This window comes from Crassostrea angulata, chromosome 6 (genome assembly GCF_025612915.1).
Source record: "Crassostrea angulata isolate pt1a10 chromosome 6, ASM2561291v2, whole genome shotgun sequence".
NCBI lineage: Eukaryota > Metazoa > Mollusca > Bivalvia > Ostreida > Ostreidae > Magallana > Magallana angulata.
In genome coordinates, this window is record NC_069116.1 from 17001943 (window position 1) to 17016918 (window position 14976).

The 14976-nt window shown below is 35.1% G+C and overlaps 2 protein-coding genes across 4 annotated transcripts in view; one reads left to right on the top strand and one right to left on the bottom strand.

The window, feature by feature from the left end:
* Positions 1 to 5676, bottom strand: part of LOC128188206 (uncharacterized) — a 52404-nt gene extending 46728 nt beyond the window's left edge. The window contains exons 1-6 of one of the 3 annotated variants that reach the window (XM_052859119.1): positions 5567 to 5676; positions 4327 to 4642; positions 3731 to 3927; positions 3239 to 3456; positions 2324 to 2621; positions 243 to 385 (exon numbers count right to left, since the gene is read on the bottom strand). In XM_052859119.1, the coding sequence (XP_052715079.1) occupies positions 243 to 385; positions 2324 to 2621; positions 3239 to 3456; positions 3731 to 3927; positions 4327 to 4642; positions 5567 to 5612 (1218 nt within the window). In that variant the 5' untranslated portion in view covers positions 5613 to 5676. Of the gene's footprint in view, positions 1 to 242; positions 386 to 2323; positions 2622 to 3238; positions 3457 to 3730; positions 3928 to 4326; positions 4643 to 4902; positions 4998 to 5034; positions 5117 to 5566 lie in introns of those variants that run through there. The other 2 variants (XM_052859120.1, XM_052859121.1) reach the window with 2 other exon arrangements.
* An 8127-nt stretch (positions 5677 to 13803) lies between these two features.
* Positions 13804 to 14927, top strand: LOC128189988 (uncharacterized). Its single transcript, XM_052861833.1, has 3 exons — positions 13804 to 14205; positions 14319 to 14453; positions 14675 to 14927. Exons 1-3 carry the CDS (start codon positions 14006 to 14008, stop codon positions 14799 to 14801), a joined length of 462 nt encoding a protein of 153 aa, XP_052717793.1. The 5' UTR covers positions 13804 to 14005; the 3' UTR covers positions 14802 to 14927.
* Positions 14928 to 14976: the final 49 nt, after the last annotated feature.

A 14976-nucleotide genomic window follows, 5' to 3' on the forward strand; every position in this document is an offset into this window, starting at 1 on the left:
CTTGTTTCATAGGGTATAATAAAACTGCTGAATATAATTATTGGTGATCATGTCTGCAGGGGTTTTTTTCTTTGAATATATTTTGGTTTTTTGTAGTCATTGGTAGAGAACTTTATTCACCCAGTTCATACTTTTTTCAGTGGTCCCATTAGCAATTTGGATAGAATTCTCAAGTATATTATATACGTTATACCACTGGGACTTTGAAATAAATTTACGAAATATATACATATAAATTATACCAAATTTGAATCTCTTCCAGAGTAGATTCTCTGACCATCTGCATCTTGTAGCTCCAAAACAATGTATGGTTCTATGGGGAAATTTGCACCCTGCTTTGGTTTTAATGGATCACTTATAATCACAATTTTATTCAAAGACTGTTCTGGAAAAGCAAAAAGGGTTAATATTAAGACATAAGTAGAACTGTTCAACGACTTATACTGTATACATCTTTAATTCCACGTGTCAAAAATTTCACGATTTCCTGTTCAAGTACCTTTCACAGTGTTTTTAATTTCACGGATAATCAATTTCTTATCCTAGACAAGTGAAAAGCTGTCAATGTGACAGCAAACCGGGTTTTCTTTTATGTAAACTGTATCCATGTCAACCCTTATCCAGTGAAATGGAGTACCCTACATGTATATGCAACATTTTGCCAAAAAATGACTAAGTTCAAAAGCTGGTATTTTTTCGATAAATTATCGGAAATCAAAATCCTAGCAATATGCACACCTCTGATATATGTACAATTGATCTGCAAAAGAACAACTTCCTATCTTGAGAACTATCCGTACAATGAGGGTACCCTATATGCAATATTTTGCCAAAAAATGACTAAGTTCAAAAGCAGGTATTTTTTCGATAAATTATCAGAAATCAAAATCCTAGCAATATGCACACCTCTGATATATGTACAATTGATCTGCAAAAGAACAACTTCCTATCTTGAGAACTGTAGGAGGAGTTATACGTACAATGAGGGTACCCTATATGCAATATTTTGCCCAAAAATGACTAAATTCAAAAGCAGGTATTTTTTCGATAAATTATTGGAAATCAAAACCCTAGCAATATGCACACCTCTGATATATGTACAATTGATCTGCAAAAGAACAACTTCCTATCTTGAGAACTGTAGGAGGAGTTATCCGTACAATGAGGGTACCCTATATGCAATATTTTGCCCAAAAATGACTAAGTTCAAAAGCTGGTATTTTTTCGAAAAATTATCGGAAATCAAAATCCTAGCAATATGCACACCTCTGATATATGTACAATTGATCTGCAAAAGAACAACTTCCTATCTTGAAAACTGTAGGAGGAGTTATCCGTACAATGAGGGTACCCTTTTGGCAGCCGCCCGCCCGCCCGCCCTTTTCACCATTTTCATAACCGGATTTTTCCGTTGGAAAACCCGGTTAAAAAGTAAATCCTGATTGTAAAATAATCTGATGAGTGATGAACCTGCATCATGTAATTGTCATTATTTTCTTTGGAATAACGTAAAATCAAAGCATTTCAAAATCAAAATATCTACGTTAAGTGCTATAAGAATAATAAAACATGTAATAAGCACTGGTGTAAAACGCGTATTTGATATTTTGGGCATGAAAATTAAGGGGGAAATGTACATGTTATCTGTTAGAAAGAAGTACACCTTTATAATCAGTCAATCTTAAAAAGAACTGCTCAAGATGAATGCCGATGGCAGACAACGTCATGGTTGTACAGGGAGATGTCCGAGATAATAAGTGACAATTAGCACCCGTGTTCACAATGGCTTCGATAGGGCCACAGAGATAAAGGTGGAACGAATATTCCGTTTAATAGTATTAAATTAACGTAATACTCATACTTGCTATTTTTAACGAATTTTAAATATACTATGATTACGATAAACAAGTGGTAACTTAGGCCCCGCTCAAGCACACATGCATCTGTAATGGCGGCCTACACGGAGATGGTGAATGCACAGCTAGCTGAATATTCACGGTGGCTTAATGTTCACGAAAAAATGTCTGACCTTGAACAAAGTGAAATTAAAAACACCATAATTTTTTCCACTTCTACAGTAATATACGTCCTGTATTGAACAAGCAAGGCTCGTGCCTCCTCTAAACATTGTTCAATCATTATGAAAAGATCAGGTGCAAACCTTAACATGGTAATGTATTGAATTTCAGAAAAATCTAAGACCCTTGATACATGCCAAACAAAATCATCTCTATAGACTGATCAGTTATCATAACTGCAGTTTAATAGATTACATTAAATTAAGGCATTATGTTGAAATTGATCAGACACATGTTATTCATACCTGTTACATTTATGCAATCACTAATCAAGACTGCTGGATCTGAGGTTCCATTGTAAACAAATGCTTTCTTTTTTCCAGCTATATCATACACAAACTTCAGGGCATTGTCTGTGTAGGTATTGGGTAATCTGGAATGGGGATAGCCTGGCATTTTCATGGTTATATTTAATTTGACACAGGAGTGTACATCCAGAAGTCTGAGTCCTGTGAAGGATGCCTTGCCTGCCACTGCTCTCTCATTGTGCACAAAATCATATGTTGCTTTAGACTGAATAACATGATCCCCAGCTAGGCGAACCTGTTGTAGAACGCAAATAAATAAATGTTACTTCACTAACTGAATAAATTTCAAAAATACACTTCTCTGTCCAACAGCACTAAAATAAACACATTTGATCGTTTTTCATATTTGCTCGATTCTCCCTCAGAACCTGCAACCAGCTTTCCTCACCCTCTACTTATGGCTTAAATTCACTTCCTATTTTCTTTAAGGCTTTAAAAAAGTTGTTTTAATAATCCAATATTTTCTTTCATTTAATAGAATCACTATCAAAATCAACTTCAATTCCAAAACATATTATCGTCTTTAGGCTCGCATTTGAAATTCAGGTTGAGCAATTTGCAATTTCAAGCTAAGCTGGTTACCATTTAGGAAATATTTGACTGGGTCAGTTGATTTTTTTTAATTTAAATCTAAAGAAATTCTGAAATAATTTGCTAAAATATTTGAGCGAGTGCGAGTTACAAAAATTAATATTTGAATACCACAATTGAGTTTTGCTATTGGCATCACCTTAATTTGAAAATGACCATAATGTTATTGTAGAAGGTAAATGTAGCCATTTGGCAACTTTGTCCCAAAGTCAAACTGAGGCAGATGATCTGTTACAGGATATGACTACATTTTTAACTTACATGCATTTCGCTGACCATATCCTCCAGTGGCACTGATGAATAATGCTCAACAAGACCCTCAAAGTATGCAACTTGCAAAGTCAAAGTCAGAGTAGAATCGATTCCTGTGGTTAAAGTAGTGTTATCACCAGCCCAAATTTCAACAGATACATTGAAATTAGTATTGGCAACAACCGTCGATGGTGGAGCTTCAGAGAACATTAGCAACTTTGCTGGTTCTACAAAAAAGTTATTAAAATTAATACAATTTCCAGTAAGTAATGGAGACTGTAATAAAATCAAAGTACACATGTATTTGTGTAAAATATAACAAAACTTAGGTTGTAAATGAGTTACTGGTAACTTAATTGAGCAAGTATACTCATTAAATGTAAAATATTAAAATCAATACTCAAATACTTCAAAAAATATTCATACAATATTTAATTTCTTAACTTTGCTGAGTACATCAATGCATAATTACAAATCAATTCCTATTTTATTTGGCCTTACTTGAAATCGTGAAGGTATTTGCAGAGGCGAGATTTATGGTTGATCCATTAACAATACTTTTAATTAAATAATATCTTTCCTGTGGAGGTAAAGTGTCCTGTGGGTGCTGATGATATAAATGATCTGCACGGAGTTCTCCATTATAGAATGGAATTATAAGCATGGCATCAGGAGTCGAGTTACTGGAGCATCTGAATCTAACAATAAAATTCACAGTACCAGTAGTTAATTTTACAAGAAGGCTTGAATTGATATAGAAATATATATTACACTTTGTTATACCCCTGTAAAACAGTTACTATATAGCTCTTTACGATAAAAAGTCCAACATTTTGACTGTTGGATTGGAACTGTTAGATTGGAACTGTTAAAATCGACTGTTAAAAAAGACTGTTGACCGGTGACGTCATATTCTGCGAAAACGTGTTATTGATTAGAAGGGTTATAACAAAACAGTAATGTTGACTGTGTATCAGGTAACAGTTGATCTGTTGGACCGGCTCGCAAACTGTTGCCCGCTGCCTTCGGCCTTTTTCTTATTTCTAATAATGATATTATCAATAAATATAACAAAATTCATTTTCAAAATCACTTACTTCCAATAAAACCCTTCATAACGAAGAGGAAATGGTTGATTTGGTGAGTACTGGCACAGCTGGCCACCACTTGAAAGCCAAGTGTCTCCACTCTGAGGCGCTCCTCCGTGTACCAGTTTGTCAACTGATGATAGATTAAAAGTTCCAGAGGTGGTGTTCATAATGTTCCCTCCGGGACCATCTTTTAGCCATGCTATTAATGGTTTTCCAGAGATGTGATTCAAGGGCAAATTGTATGCTCTATCTGCATCTGCTGGGGGAGTACTTGGTACTTCATAGTTGGTATCCCATTCTAACACAATCTGGGCACTTTGTTCTGTTAACAAAGATTCTGAATAAATTATATAGTAACTTCATTGCATAAATCTACTGTAATCTTAAAATTGTGCAACTTATGAGTAAACTAATAAACACATTTATCACGTTTGTATGATCCATTTTGTTTTAATCTTATTCTATATTTATAGTACATCATATGAATTTAACACTCCATGCATAATATTTTACATATTATAATAAAATATGATTGTATGGCCTGTCCAAGAACTCGATCACCTTAGCTGCAGAACTACTGACCTCGAGATTTCAGCATGCACCTACAATGACCATACTGATACATTTCACATTCACATTTCACATTCGTAAAGTTAGCCGCTTTAATAGTGTAGTAGGCTGCTGTAGGCACCTAAGTACATAGTAGCAACTTACAAAATTTGTACTGAACATCATTGTCTTCACAGATCTCTACAATATGCCTGATGTGTGTTCAATAGAGCGAGCAAGCGCTCGCCAAATTTTGCGTTGCGGAGACGTTGCGGCAACACAAATTTTGGCGAGCGATCGCGCTCGCTCTGTTGAACTCGCCTTAGGCATAGGGAATTCTGGAAAACGCTCGCAAGTGCTCGCTCTGTTGAATACGCCTCTGCACTGTCGCACGGAGTGATGTAAATTGTCTTCAGTATATTAATATAATCAATCATTAACAAGATCATGAACTTTCGGTATCACGTAAAATTGAATCAAAACAAGTTGAAATTAACGCTGGTTTAAGCAAATTACGAAGGCACAGCCTCAACTGATTATAGTTGGACAAACCTTGTTAATTTCAACAGATACATTGTAGGCCTAATAATTGAATTAAAAGAGTGAAATAGACATAACTTCGTCACTTGTAAACCCATTTTAAAGTCTGTCATATTGTGCGATTCACAATAATTACAGAAAAATCGGAAAGACTTACCAGCGACTAAGATGAGAATACACCAAATGTATAAATGCTTTTCCATTATTTTCTATGGTTAGGCCTATCACATGTCAAGCCCCTTGTCACATATGATGTGTGTCGGCCATTGATTGGAAATAGTCACATCAATTAAAGTGTCCGAAATATTCATTGGTTAGATTTACGCAATTTTAAATCAGACGCGCGCGCGAACAAAACTCATCACACATGTTAATTTTTGGCGCCAAAAAATGAAAACATGGCGAACTGCGTTTTCCTTTCTTTTTATCAATATCTGCACAGTTGAACTCGTTCATTAAAATGCACGTATAATAGGCTTATCTTCAACAAATATGGCTGTTCCTGCACTACGACAAAAAAGTTGATTTCATATGTATTTTGAATGGAGCGGCGGATACAAATTTTTCGGTTACGGCTTGACGCAGATTTATTTATTTCGTATTTATGTTATATATAGAAATTGGGCATGTAGGACTACATTTATCATTTGCGTATTTAAAAAAGGGGGAAGGGTCCCGCGGGATCCCTCCCCTTTCTTTTTCCCTCAGGAAAATTCAATTTTGCACAGTTACCGAAAATAGTTTCAGACCCCCCCCCCCCCACCCCACTCCACCCGACAATCAAAACTATCCCTTGGGATCCCCCTCTCTTGGAAAAATGATCTGCATGGTCAACTGACATTCCAACACATGTAGATCTTGATCTATCAGATACACACCTATTTTAGATATAGCAAACTTAAAGGTCATATGAAACGATTTTTAACACTATGATTTTCTTTCATGAATATAAAGCTTGGTATAAACAAATGTTAAAATACATGATGTAAGATTTTTTTGCCTTTGCATTACTGAGAAATAACCGTGAAAACTGAGCACCTGAAAAAATTCTTGCCCGCTTATCGTTCTTGATTTTGTGGATTTATGACGTCACAAAGACCCACCGATGTAAACAATGCATTAAAACTAGTGTAATTTTACAGTAGTTTATCGATTAAATTTTAGTAATTTTTGCATATATGAACGTGTCTTTCTTTTCAAATGAGATCATTTGATTTCGTAGTAGCCTACAGATGACTTAGTTGTAATTGGTCGTTAATGAATAAATCTAATATCAGCTTCTCACAAAAGTAAAATCATGATGAAGATCCCGTACTGGAGTGGAAATTTAACGAAAGAAATGCTCCATCATTAACAGATGATTAATGAATTATCCTTATCCTTTTGAAATAGGAACATCATTTTCTTCTTCGGTACGTATAATGATTGAGCTACATTTAAAGGGAATTAAAGCATTTAAATTGTTTGATTTATTTTGTCACATAAAATAGTATATAAGGCAGGCCAATGAAAATGTTTGAGGCATTGTGTACATAGTTTGTATTTAAGAGCTGCTATAAAATGCCGCAAAATTATTCTTAAATTTTATTTCGAATTAATATAAATTTCTGACTTATTGATATATACATGTAGCAATATCTTTAGAAAATACTTTGTGTACATGTGTATTAACGTTGTATTAACGTTTTATTAAATTAGATCGCGGAAATATGGCATTTAAGGATTTAGAAATGTATCGGTAAAATAAATCGGTTGTTTGATAAAAATAGTTGTGAACGAATGTGAAGATAATCAACAGATTTTATTAAGAACAAGCATCAATAATGATAAAAAAAAACGAAAGAAAACATTGCGGAAGAAAGTGAGATAAAAGGGATCTGTGTATGGTGTTCCGATGGGGCCACTTCGACCTTCGCACTTTCGCCTTTAGGTCGAAGATGCGAGAGTGCGAAGTTGCGAAGGCGAAAGTGCGAGAGTGCGACGGCGAAGGAGCGAAAGTGCGAAGATGCGACGGCGAAGCGCGAAGATGCGATGGCGAAAGTGCGAATGTGCGAAGGCGAAGAAGCGATACTACTATCGCTCTTTCGCCTTCGCAACTTCGCACTCTCGATATTATTGGTACGCATGCGCTAGGCCATTGTCCTTACTATGAATGTTTATAAATATTTTAATGTGTACATGTATATGTGACATATATGTTTACCAGTGCTGGCTATGCCTAATCATTATATACTCCACTTAAAATGTAATGTCCGCCAAAATGTATACAAATGCACTTCCACAAATACACTCCTGTCACCCACCAGCTGTCTGTTTACCGTGGATCAAACACAGTGACGTTCTAATCATGTTTCATTATGCGACACTCCTTGCTGATGTATGGATCTTGAGGAGGAGAGGGGATCCGCCCCCCCCCCCGGAAAATTCAATATAAATAAATTCAAAATAAATATAATTATCCATCGACTCCCCCCCCCCCCCCCCCCCCCCCGAAAAAGTTATGGATCTGCGCAGGCTGTTGAAAATAATTTCTAAAATGTTAATCGTCTGCCTCAGATGTCCTTTTATACAGCTAAAATTGTCTTTAAACGATAGAGAGCTCCACAATTATAAAAAGGCGAAGGCGAAAGCGCGAAGATGCGAAGGCGAGAGTGCAAAGTTGCGATGGCGAAGGAGCGATAGTAGTATCGCAACTTCGCCTTCGCAACTTCGCACTCTCGCCTTCGCAACTTCGCGCTTCGCCGTCGCATCTTCGCACTTTCGCTCCTTCGCCGTCGCATCTTCGCACTTTCGCCTTCGCAACTTCGCACTCTCGCACCTCGACCTAAAGGCGAAAGTGCGAAGGTCGAAGTGGCCCCATCGGAACACCATATCTGTGAGTAAACACCGCACATACACGTTTTAAAATCAAAACACCGCACATTCAAGTACACGTTTCAAAAACAAAACATTTGAAGAAACTTCTCCTAGACTAAAAATAATTAAATGGTAACATATTTGTGAATTTGAAAGTGAAACAAACAATATAATCGTGAAGCGAATGAGGCACAATGAGGCCTACAAGTTGTTTAGAAAAAAAATCTTAATGAATTGCATGAACGTGCAAATGGGAAAAAACGATCAGACTTATTTTTGAATTTGTCAATTTCATTAAAAAGATCAAAATAAAACATATAAATATGCTTATATTAAAATTATATTATACTTGCATGTGGATCTATGAAGAAAATCATTTATTCTCCCTGCAGTCTCGAAACTATGGTGTTCCGATGGGGCCACTTCGACCTTCGCACTTTCGCCTTTAGGTCGAGGTACGAGAGTGCGAAGTTGCGACGGCGAAAGTGCGAGAGTGCGACGGCGAAGGAGCGAAAGTGCGAAGATGCGACGGCGAAGCGCGAAGTTGCGACGGCGAGAGTGCGAAGTTGCGACGGCGAAGAAGCGATACTACTATCGCACTCTCGCCATCGCAACTTCGCACTCTCGCCTTCGCATCTTCGCACTTTCGCCTTCGCCTTTTTATAATTATGGAGCTCTCTATCGTTTAAAGACAATTTTAACTGTATTAAGGGTGTTGTTTACTCAGGGTTTGAGTTCTCGAATTCGGATTGTTATAAAGTTCAATGTCATGAGTAAAATTTGTTCTAAACACAAAAAGTATCTGTGAAATGAATTAGTATTGACATAACATTCGATATTTCTACTATATTATGGAATTATGCCAAAACAAAAATAGACCTGTAGCCAAACAGAGGAAATTCGGATTAAATTTGGCAGATTTTGTTTTCTGCTAAAACATTTTTGGAAGTACTCTGATATTAAAAGTTAAGATTTTATATTTTAGTCTATATAATTTTGCATATTTTCTGGTAGTTTTACCCCATTTATTCATTATAATAACCGTATGGCATGAATTTAAAAAATATTGAAATATGCTTAAAAACGATAAAAGACACCATATCTCAAAATTTTGATCATTGACCTCATATAAATTATATGCCAACAGAATAAATTCAATATAAGTAGTTTAATACTACAAATGTTTTTGTATTATCATCATTCAATTTTTTGTAAAATTGGATCAAAAATGGGTAGGAATTTGAAAAGTGATAGAGGAAATTCGGACTACAATATTTATAAAACTTGTGAAGGAAAACTTCATGCTTTTTATGTATTTAGTGTCACTGCCATTCAGAATTTGTATTTCATTTTCAAAAGTGTTGAGCAATTTGTATTATTTTCACAATTAAGAAAATCTCAATCATAGTGTAAATTTTTAAGTGATTTTCCTTTAATTTTCCAAAAATATACAATGGCCATTAACTCAAAAAGTAGGTCATTGACCTACTTTTTTGAAAATGAAAAATAACACTACAATAAAAGGTCTATAACACACAATAGTTGGTTTTTCATTATCATCAGTGGAATTTTTTTTCATTCTGAATAAACGTCATCCTTAAAGGACATCTTAGGCAGACGATGGACTTTTTAGAAATTATTTTCAACAGCCTGCGCAGATCCATAACTTTTTCTAGGGGGTGGGGTGGATAAATAATTATATTTGTCGGGGGTGGGGGAGGGTTCCGAGACATATTTTGGAGATTTTATTATGTATAATTAATAAAATTAAATTTTCCGGGGGGATGAGATCCGGACCTTCTCTCTCCCTTTACTGCATGTGTGAAGTTATTAGTATTGAATTTTCCGGGGGGGGGGGGGCTCTCCACCTCTAGATCCATACATCAGCAAGGAGTGTCGCATAATGAAATTAGAATGTTACTGTGTTTGATCTACGGTAAACAGACAGCTGGTAAGTGACAGGAGTCTGGAAGTGCATATGTATACATTATGGCGGACCTTACATTTTATATGGAGTATATAACAATTATTTATAAACATTCATAGTAAGCACAATGGCTTAGCGCATGCGTACCAATGATATCATGGATTAATCGGAAAACCTTTGCGAGTACGGTGCCTGCATCAAATTCTATGTAATAGACCGAGACTTTCTGAATGCTATCAAAAAAGGCGAAGGCGAAAGTGCGAAAGTGCGAAGGCGAGAGTGCGAAGTTGCGAAGGCGAGGGAGCGATAGTAGTATCGCTCCTTCGCCTTCGCACCTTCGCACTTTCGCCTTCGCATCTTCGCGCTTCGCCGTCGCATCTTCGCACTTTCGCTCCTTCGCCGTCGCACTCTCGCACTTTCGCCTTCGCAACTTCGCACTCTCGCATCTTCGACCTAAAGGCGAAAGTGCGAAGGTCGAAGTGGCCCCATCGGAACACCATACGAAACTGAATATCATTATGTACACGCTATAATTACATGTAAATAAAAACGCACACGATTTCATTTCTTGAGAGAAAAAATACTGACGTGGTTGATTATTGTATAATTGTACAAGTTTTTATATAAAATAGTATTTTTTTTCTTTTAAAATGCTGCAAAATGACATGGATATTTGTATTCACAACATAGCTTTATAAGGCGATTGGGTCTTACTGACGTCATAAGCAAGGGAGGTAAGCCGCGTAAGTCAATGTTCCTTTTCCCGATTAAGTAATTTTGATCGACTGTTGCGCTCACATTTTGCATAAAATATCCAAAAAACAATGTCAGTCTTATTAAATAGGCACTTATGAACTCATTCCCGTATATAACTCAATATGGTCAGGATATCGTTTCATATGACCTTTAAGTAAACCGTTTAATCGCTGTGTTTTGTAATTAGATCTATTTATAGATATTTTAAAAAAATAAAGAGGTATACACTCAGGTGCCAAAAGTATGACAATTTTTTTTTCTTTTCATTATATATTTAATTCAAAACCAACATTTTTCAAAGACTCATTAAAAAAAAAACTTAAGGCCGATTTTGAAAAGACTTAGATTGATAAATTCAGAATTTATCTGGGATTTTTGGGGGGTTGGGTTGGGGGGGGGGGGGGTTGGCATCAAATTTAAATATTTTCCCCACTTTCATTTCTTGAGATTTGATGTTCACAATCCAAAGTAAGATTTTTGGCTCTAATATTGCAAAGGATATATCGCAAAGCACTTAAAAAATATCTTCGTGTTGTGTTTGAAATATTTTACAAATAGGTTGTCAGAATACTATTTCAATGTATGTCAAAAAGTGCAAATTGAATCTACTTTAATCAATAAAAAAATCTTCAAAATCTGACAATAAATAACAACAAAAACGCTTTTAAATATAAGTCTTGTTTTCAATGAAATATATAGGGAAAAAGGAAAAGTTGACATACATTTGGCACCTTAGTGTAGCACACTTAGTTTACTATTTCGTCTGTATAAACAATATAGCGCTTTTGCAAACATCGGGCATACATTATCAATATTATACAAAATTTAGTTGATATACAAAAGCAATGTCACACAATACACGCGCTTCTCATTGGCGTTGTTTTATATAAGATGACATATCAAAATTTGCCCAGTCAAAATTTTAATTAGAAATAGAAATGTGATTAAATTTCGCTTAATAATGCAAAATATAGGGTGATTTAACCATGCATCGGACACATACCTTGGATCGGACAACTTTGTTTATAAATATACAAATAAATGTGCATGCGTTCATGTGTTGTTTCGTATATTCCTGAATTAGAACAAATGAACTTTATCATTATTAAGAATTTGACAGTCACATTGTCAAAGAAATAGCAATATAGACATCGTAAAATGACATCAAATACGCCATTATTGAAAATTTAGTTACGAAGATTTTACACTAAAGCATTATTTGAATGTTGGGCGTTTGATTGTGAATTAGTGAAAATGCACTCTCTGCGTAAAATAATTAGAAAGAAGTAAGTTTTGAAACAAAATTTGATTAAAAGAAGTCCAAGAAATTTGAACAATTAATGTCAAGGTCATTATTGCACCATATGTTCATTTCACCATGGATCGGACACAAATTAACCATGCATCGGACATTTTTCACCGCATGATTTCTTCTAATAATATGGAGATTATGTGCCCATTCCTTGTGTTATACTTTAAATGTGAAGTAAAATAAAAATTAAAAAAATTATTGATGCAAACATTTTCCTCAAACCACTTAAAAATCGAGTTTTACGGACACAGCCTTTTTAGTCCAAAGTGCCTGTAGGAGCTGGCACGATAAAGAACCCCTTATGATAAATATTCCTTTAAACAGAAGCACTAGTCTAAATTCCTATATGTAGATTTGAGGATGTACATTTAAAGAAATATGAATAGCAATTGAATAAATTAATATTTCCGAACCTTTGTATTTTTGCATTAAAACCAGAAAATGTTGTTATTTTTAATCTCTACTGTACTGCTATAGCTGTCCGATGCTTGGTAAATATTGTCCGATCCATGGTGAAATAGTTCAACACTCGATTAATTTGCTTTATTTTCTACATTTTTAACAATTTCACAAATTTTTCTCCAATAATTAAGCAAGGGGAAAACCTGTAACTTTCAAAACAAGTTTTATTTATATTTGGACGATATTTGATGCGTGAACAAAGGGAAAAATCCAAAGGTGTCCGATGCATGGTGAAATCACCCTATTGATGTTTATTCAAAACGATAAAATGCTGTCTTTGGCGATTCATGCGGGATATGAAGGTGGCGACATTGCAGAAAAAACAATGTTAATATTTTCTACAATGTTCGCTACCTTCATAATTAACCCGCATAAATCATCAAAGAAAGCATTTTATTGTTTGTATTTACATCTTTCTTATAACTAATGAATAAATAGTTTATCAAAAGTAAGTAAAATTCACTAAATCACTGTTAACGTACGTAAGTACGTTTGCTAAAAGAAACAGCTAGCCAAATCGTCTCCTGTGAGACTTTGAGTCTGATACATCATGATTATTTCGTGCAGTCCGTTATTTTTCTTAGTTCGCTGTAGGTTTCGACCATATCGATAAACAGTGTGTGTCGATTTCAATCCTGTCAGAAATATAGTAGATGTAAATATTTGTTTATATTTACATCTACCAAATACACGGTGGCGGACCACGTGATACGCGAATGATCAATTCCACGAAAAAATGGCGATTTTGAGTTGCACTTGAGGGAGAATTTGAACAGTAAGTAACACTTTCCTGTACGTTTTTGATCATTTTACCTTCACCAAAGTGTAATAATTTCAGCAATGGTTACTTTGTTTTTCTCAGAATATCGTAGTTTTGCGCGTACTGCTAGAACATTCGTGCACAATCTCCGGCTCGATCAAAATTTCACGGGATAGTATCCACGATCATAACTTGATTGACAATTTATTTCCAATTCAATCAAATTCAAGGTGTTTAATAACGTGAAAAGTACACTTACTTTACCCTCTTTAGAGTGGAGATGCTCAATATATTTAGAATTTGAATGCATGATATGAAAAACACGTACAAAGTTGGTTTGTTTAATATGATCAGTAACCACGATACGAAAAAGTAAAGACCAGTTCCACGGTCGATTTAAAAAAAATGAACGTTTTCTTTTTCAGACCCCGAAATGAGAAAGAAGTCTAACCTTAGACCTAAAAAGGGCAGTGGCAGACATACGCATGTTAGTTGTGGGAAGCAATTATAGTTTCCAGTATAGATGCAAAAACATGGCTGTATTCTTTTTGTCATGGAGGTACTTTCAATGTTAGAGCATTTTTGCGGTATGGTTGGGGACATATTTTTCTCTGACCTGACCATAAATGATATGGAAGGACAGGGAACAGTTTCTTGTCAAGAGTTTGGCCTAATTATCGGAAATACAGTAGTGCAAGTTCAGATACGATTAGATCCAGAAAGGTAAGCTTGAAATATCAATACCGATTATCCTAAGACTAACATTTTATTTTTCGGTGACACAATACGCACTTGTGTTTTATCTTTTTGAATAATTTATCTAGCATACCTTTCAGGAAATTTTCTTATCCTACTAAGCGGACTAGAGTCTACAATTTGGTTGACGATACTGACTCTGTAGATCAGATCGAAAGCATTCAAGACCCCGGCATAAACAATTCGCATGAAATGCCAACAGATATTACATTCAGGTAGGTATCTCAGTTATCACAGATTCTGAAAGTCATAGTTTATTGCGATAATCAATTTGATATTGAGACCATTTTCTTAAAGATTCGACATATTTTTTAAATGATAAAAACCGTTGTTATTTTATCTCATGTATAATAACAGTCTAATAGTGTCATATCTTAAATTAAATTTCAGGTTTCTTTTTTTTTTAATTTTATAAATAGTTTCACTTTGATTTCAGAGATCATCATTTTGATACACAACTTCGGAAACGCGTTTGTGGAAAGAGTAAGGAAGGAACAGTTCTGAGAGCAAAATTCGTTACAGAAGGGATCTCTGGGTGCTCGCTGGGAAAAAGCAGGTTGTGATAAACCAAAAATCTTACCGACTGTCAAAATGGGATTATTGCAATTTCATGTTGCATGTATAAAATTGCACAAATTCATCTATTGTAAAATAAATTGCTACAAACTTTATTGTTGAATATCATTGAAAATTTCAAACAGAACAGGTAAAATCTGTATGTAAATACTGTAGTTTCCT

What these genes read in the sequence shown, in the direction of transcription:
- LOC128189988 (XM_052861833.1), top strand. Translation starts at nt 14,006, where the DNA reads ATGCAAAAACATGGCTGTATTCTTTTTGTCATGGAGGTACTTTCAATG. An exon ending in ATACGATTAGATCCAGAAAG is followed by an intron (nt 14,206 to 14,318) that starts GTAAGCTTGAAA and finishes CATACCTTTCAG; the next exon opens with GAAATTTTCTTATCCTACTA. An exon ending in CCAACAGATATTACATTCAG is followed by an intron (nt 14,454 to 14,674) that starts GTAGGTATCTCA and finishes CTTTGATTTCAG; the next exon opens with AGATCATCATTTTGATACAC.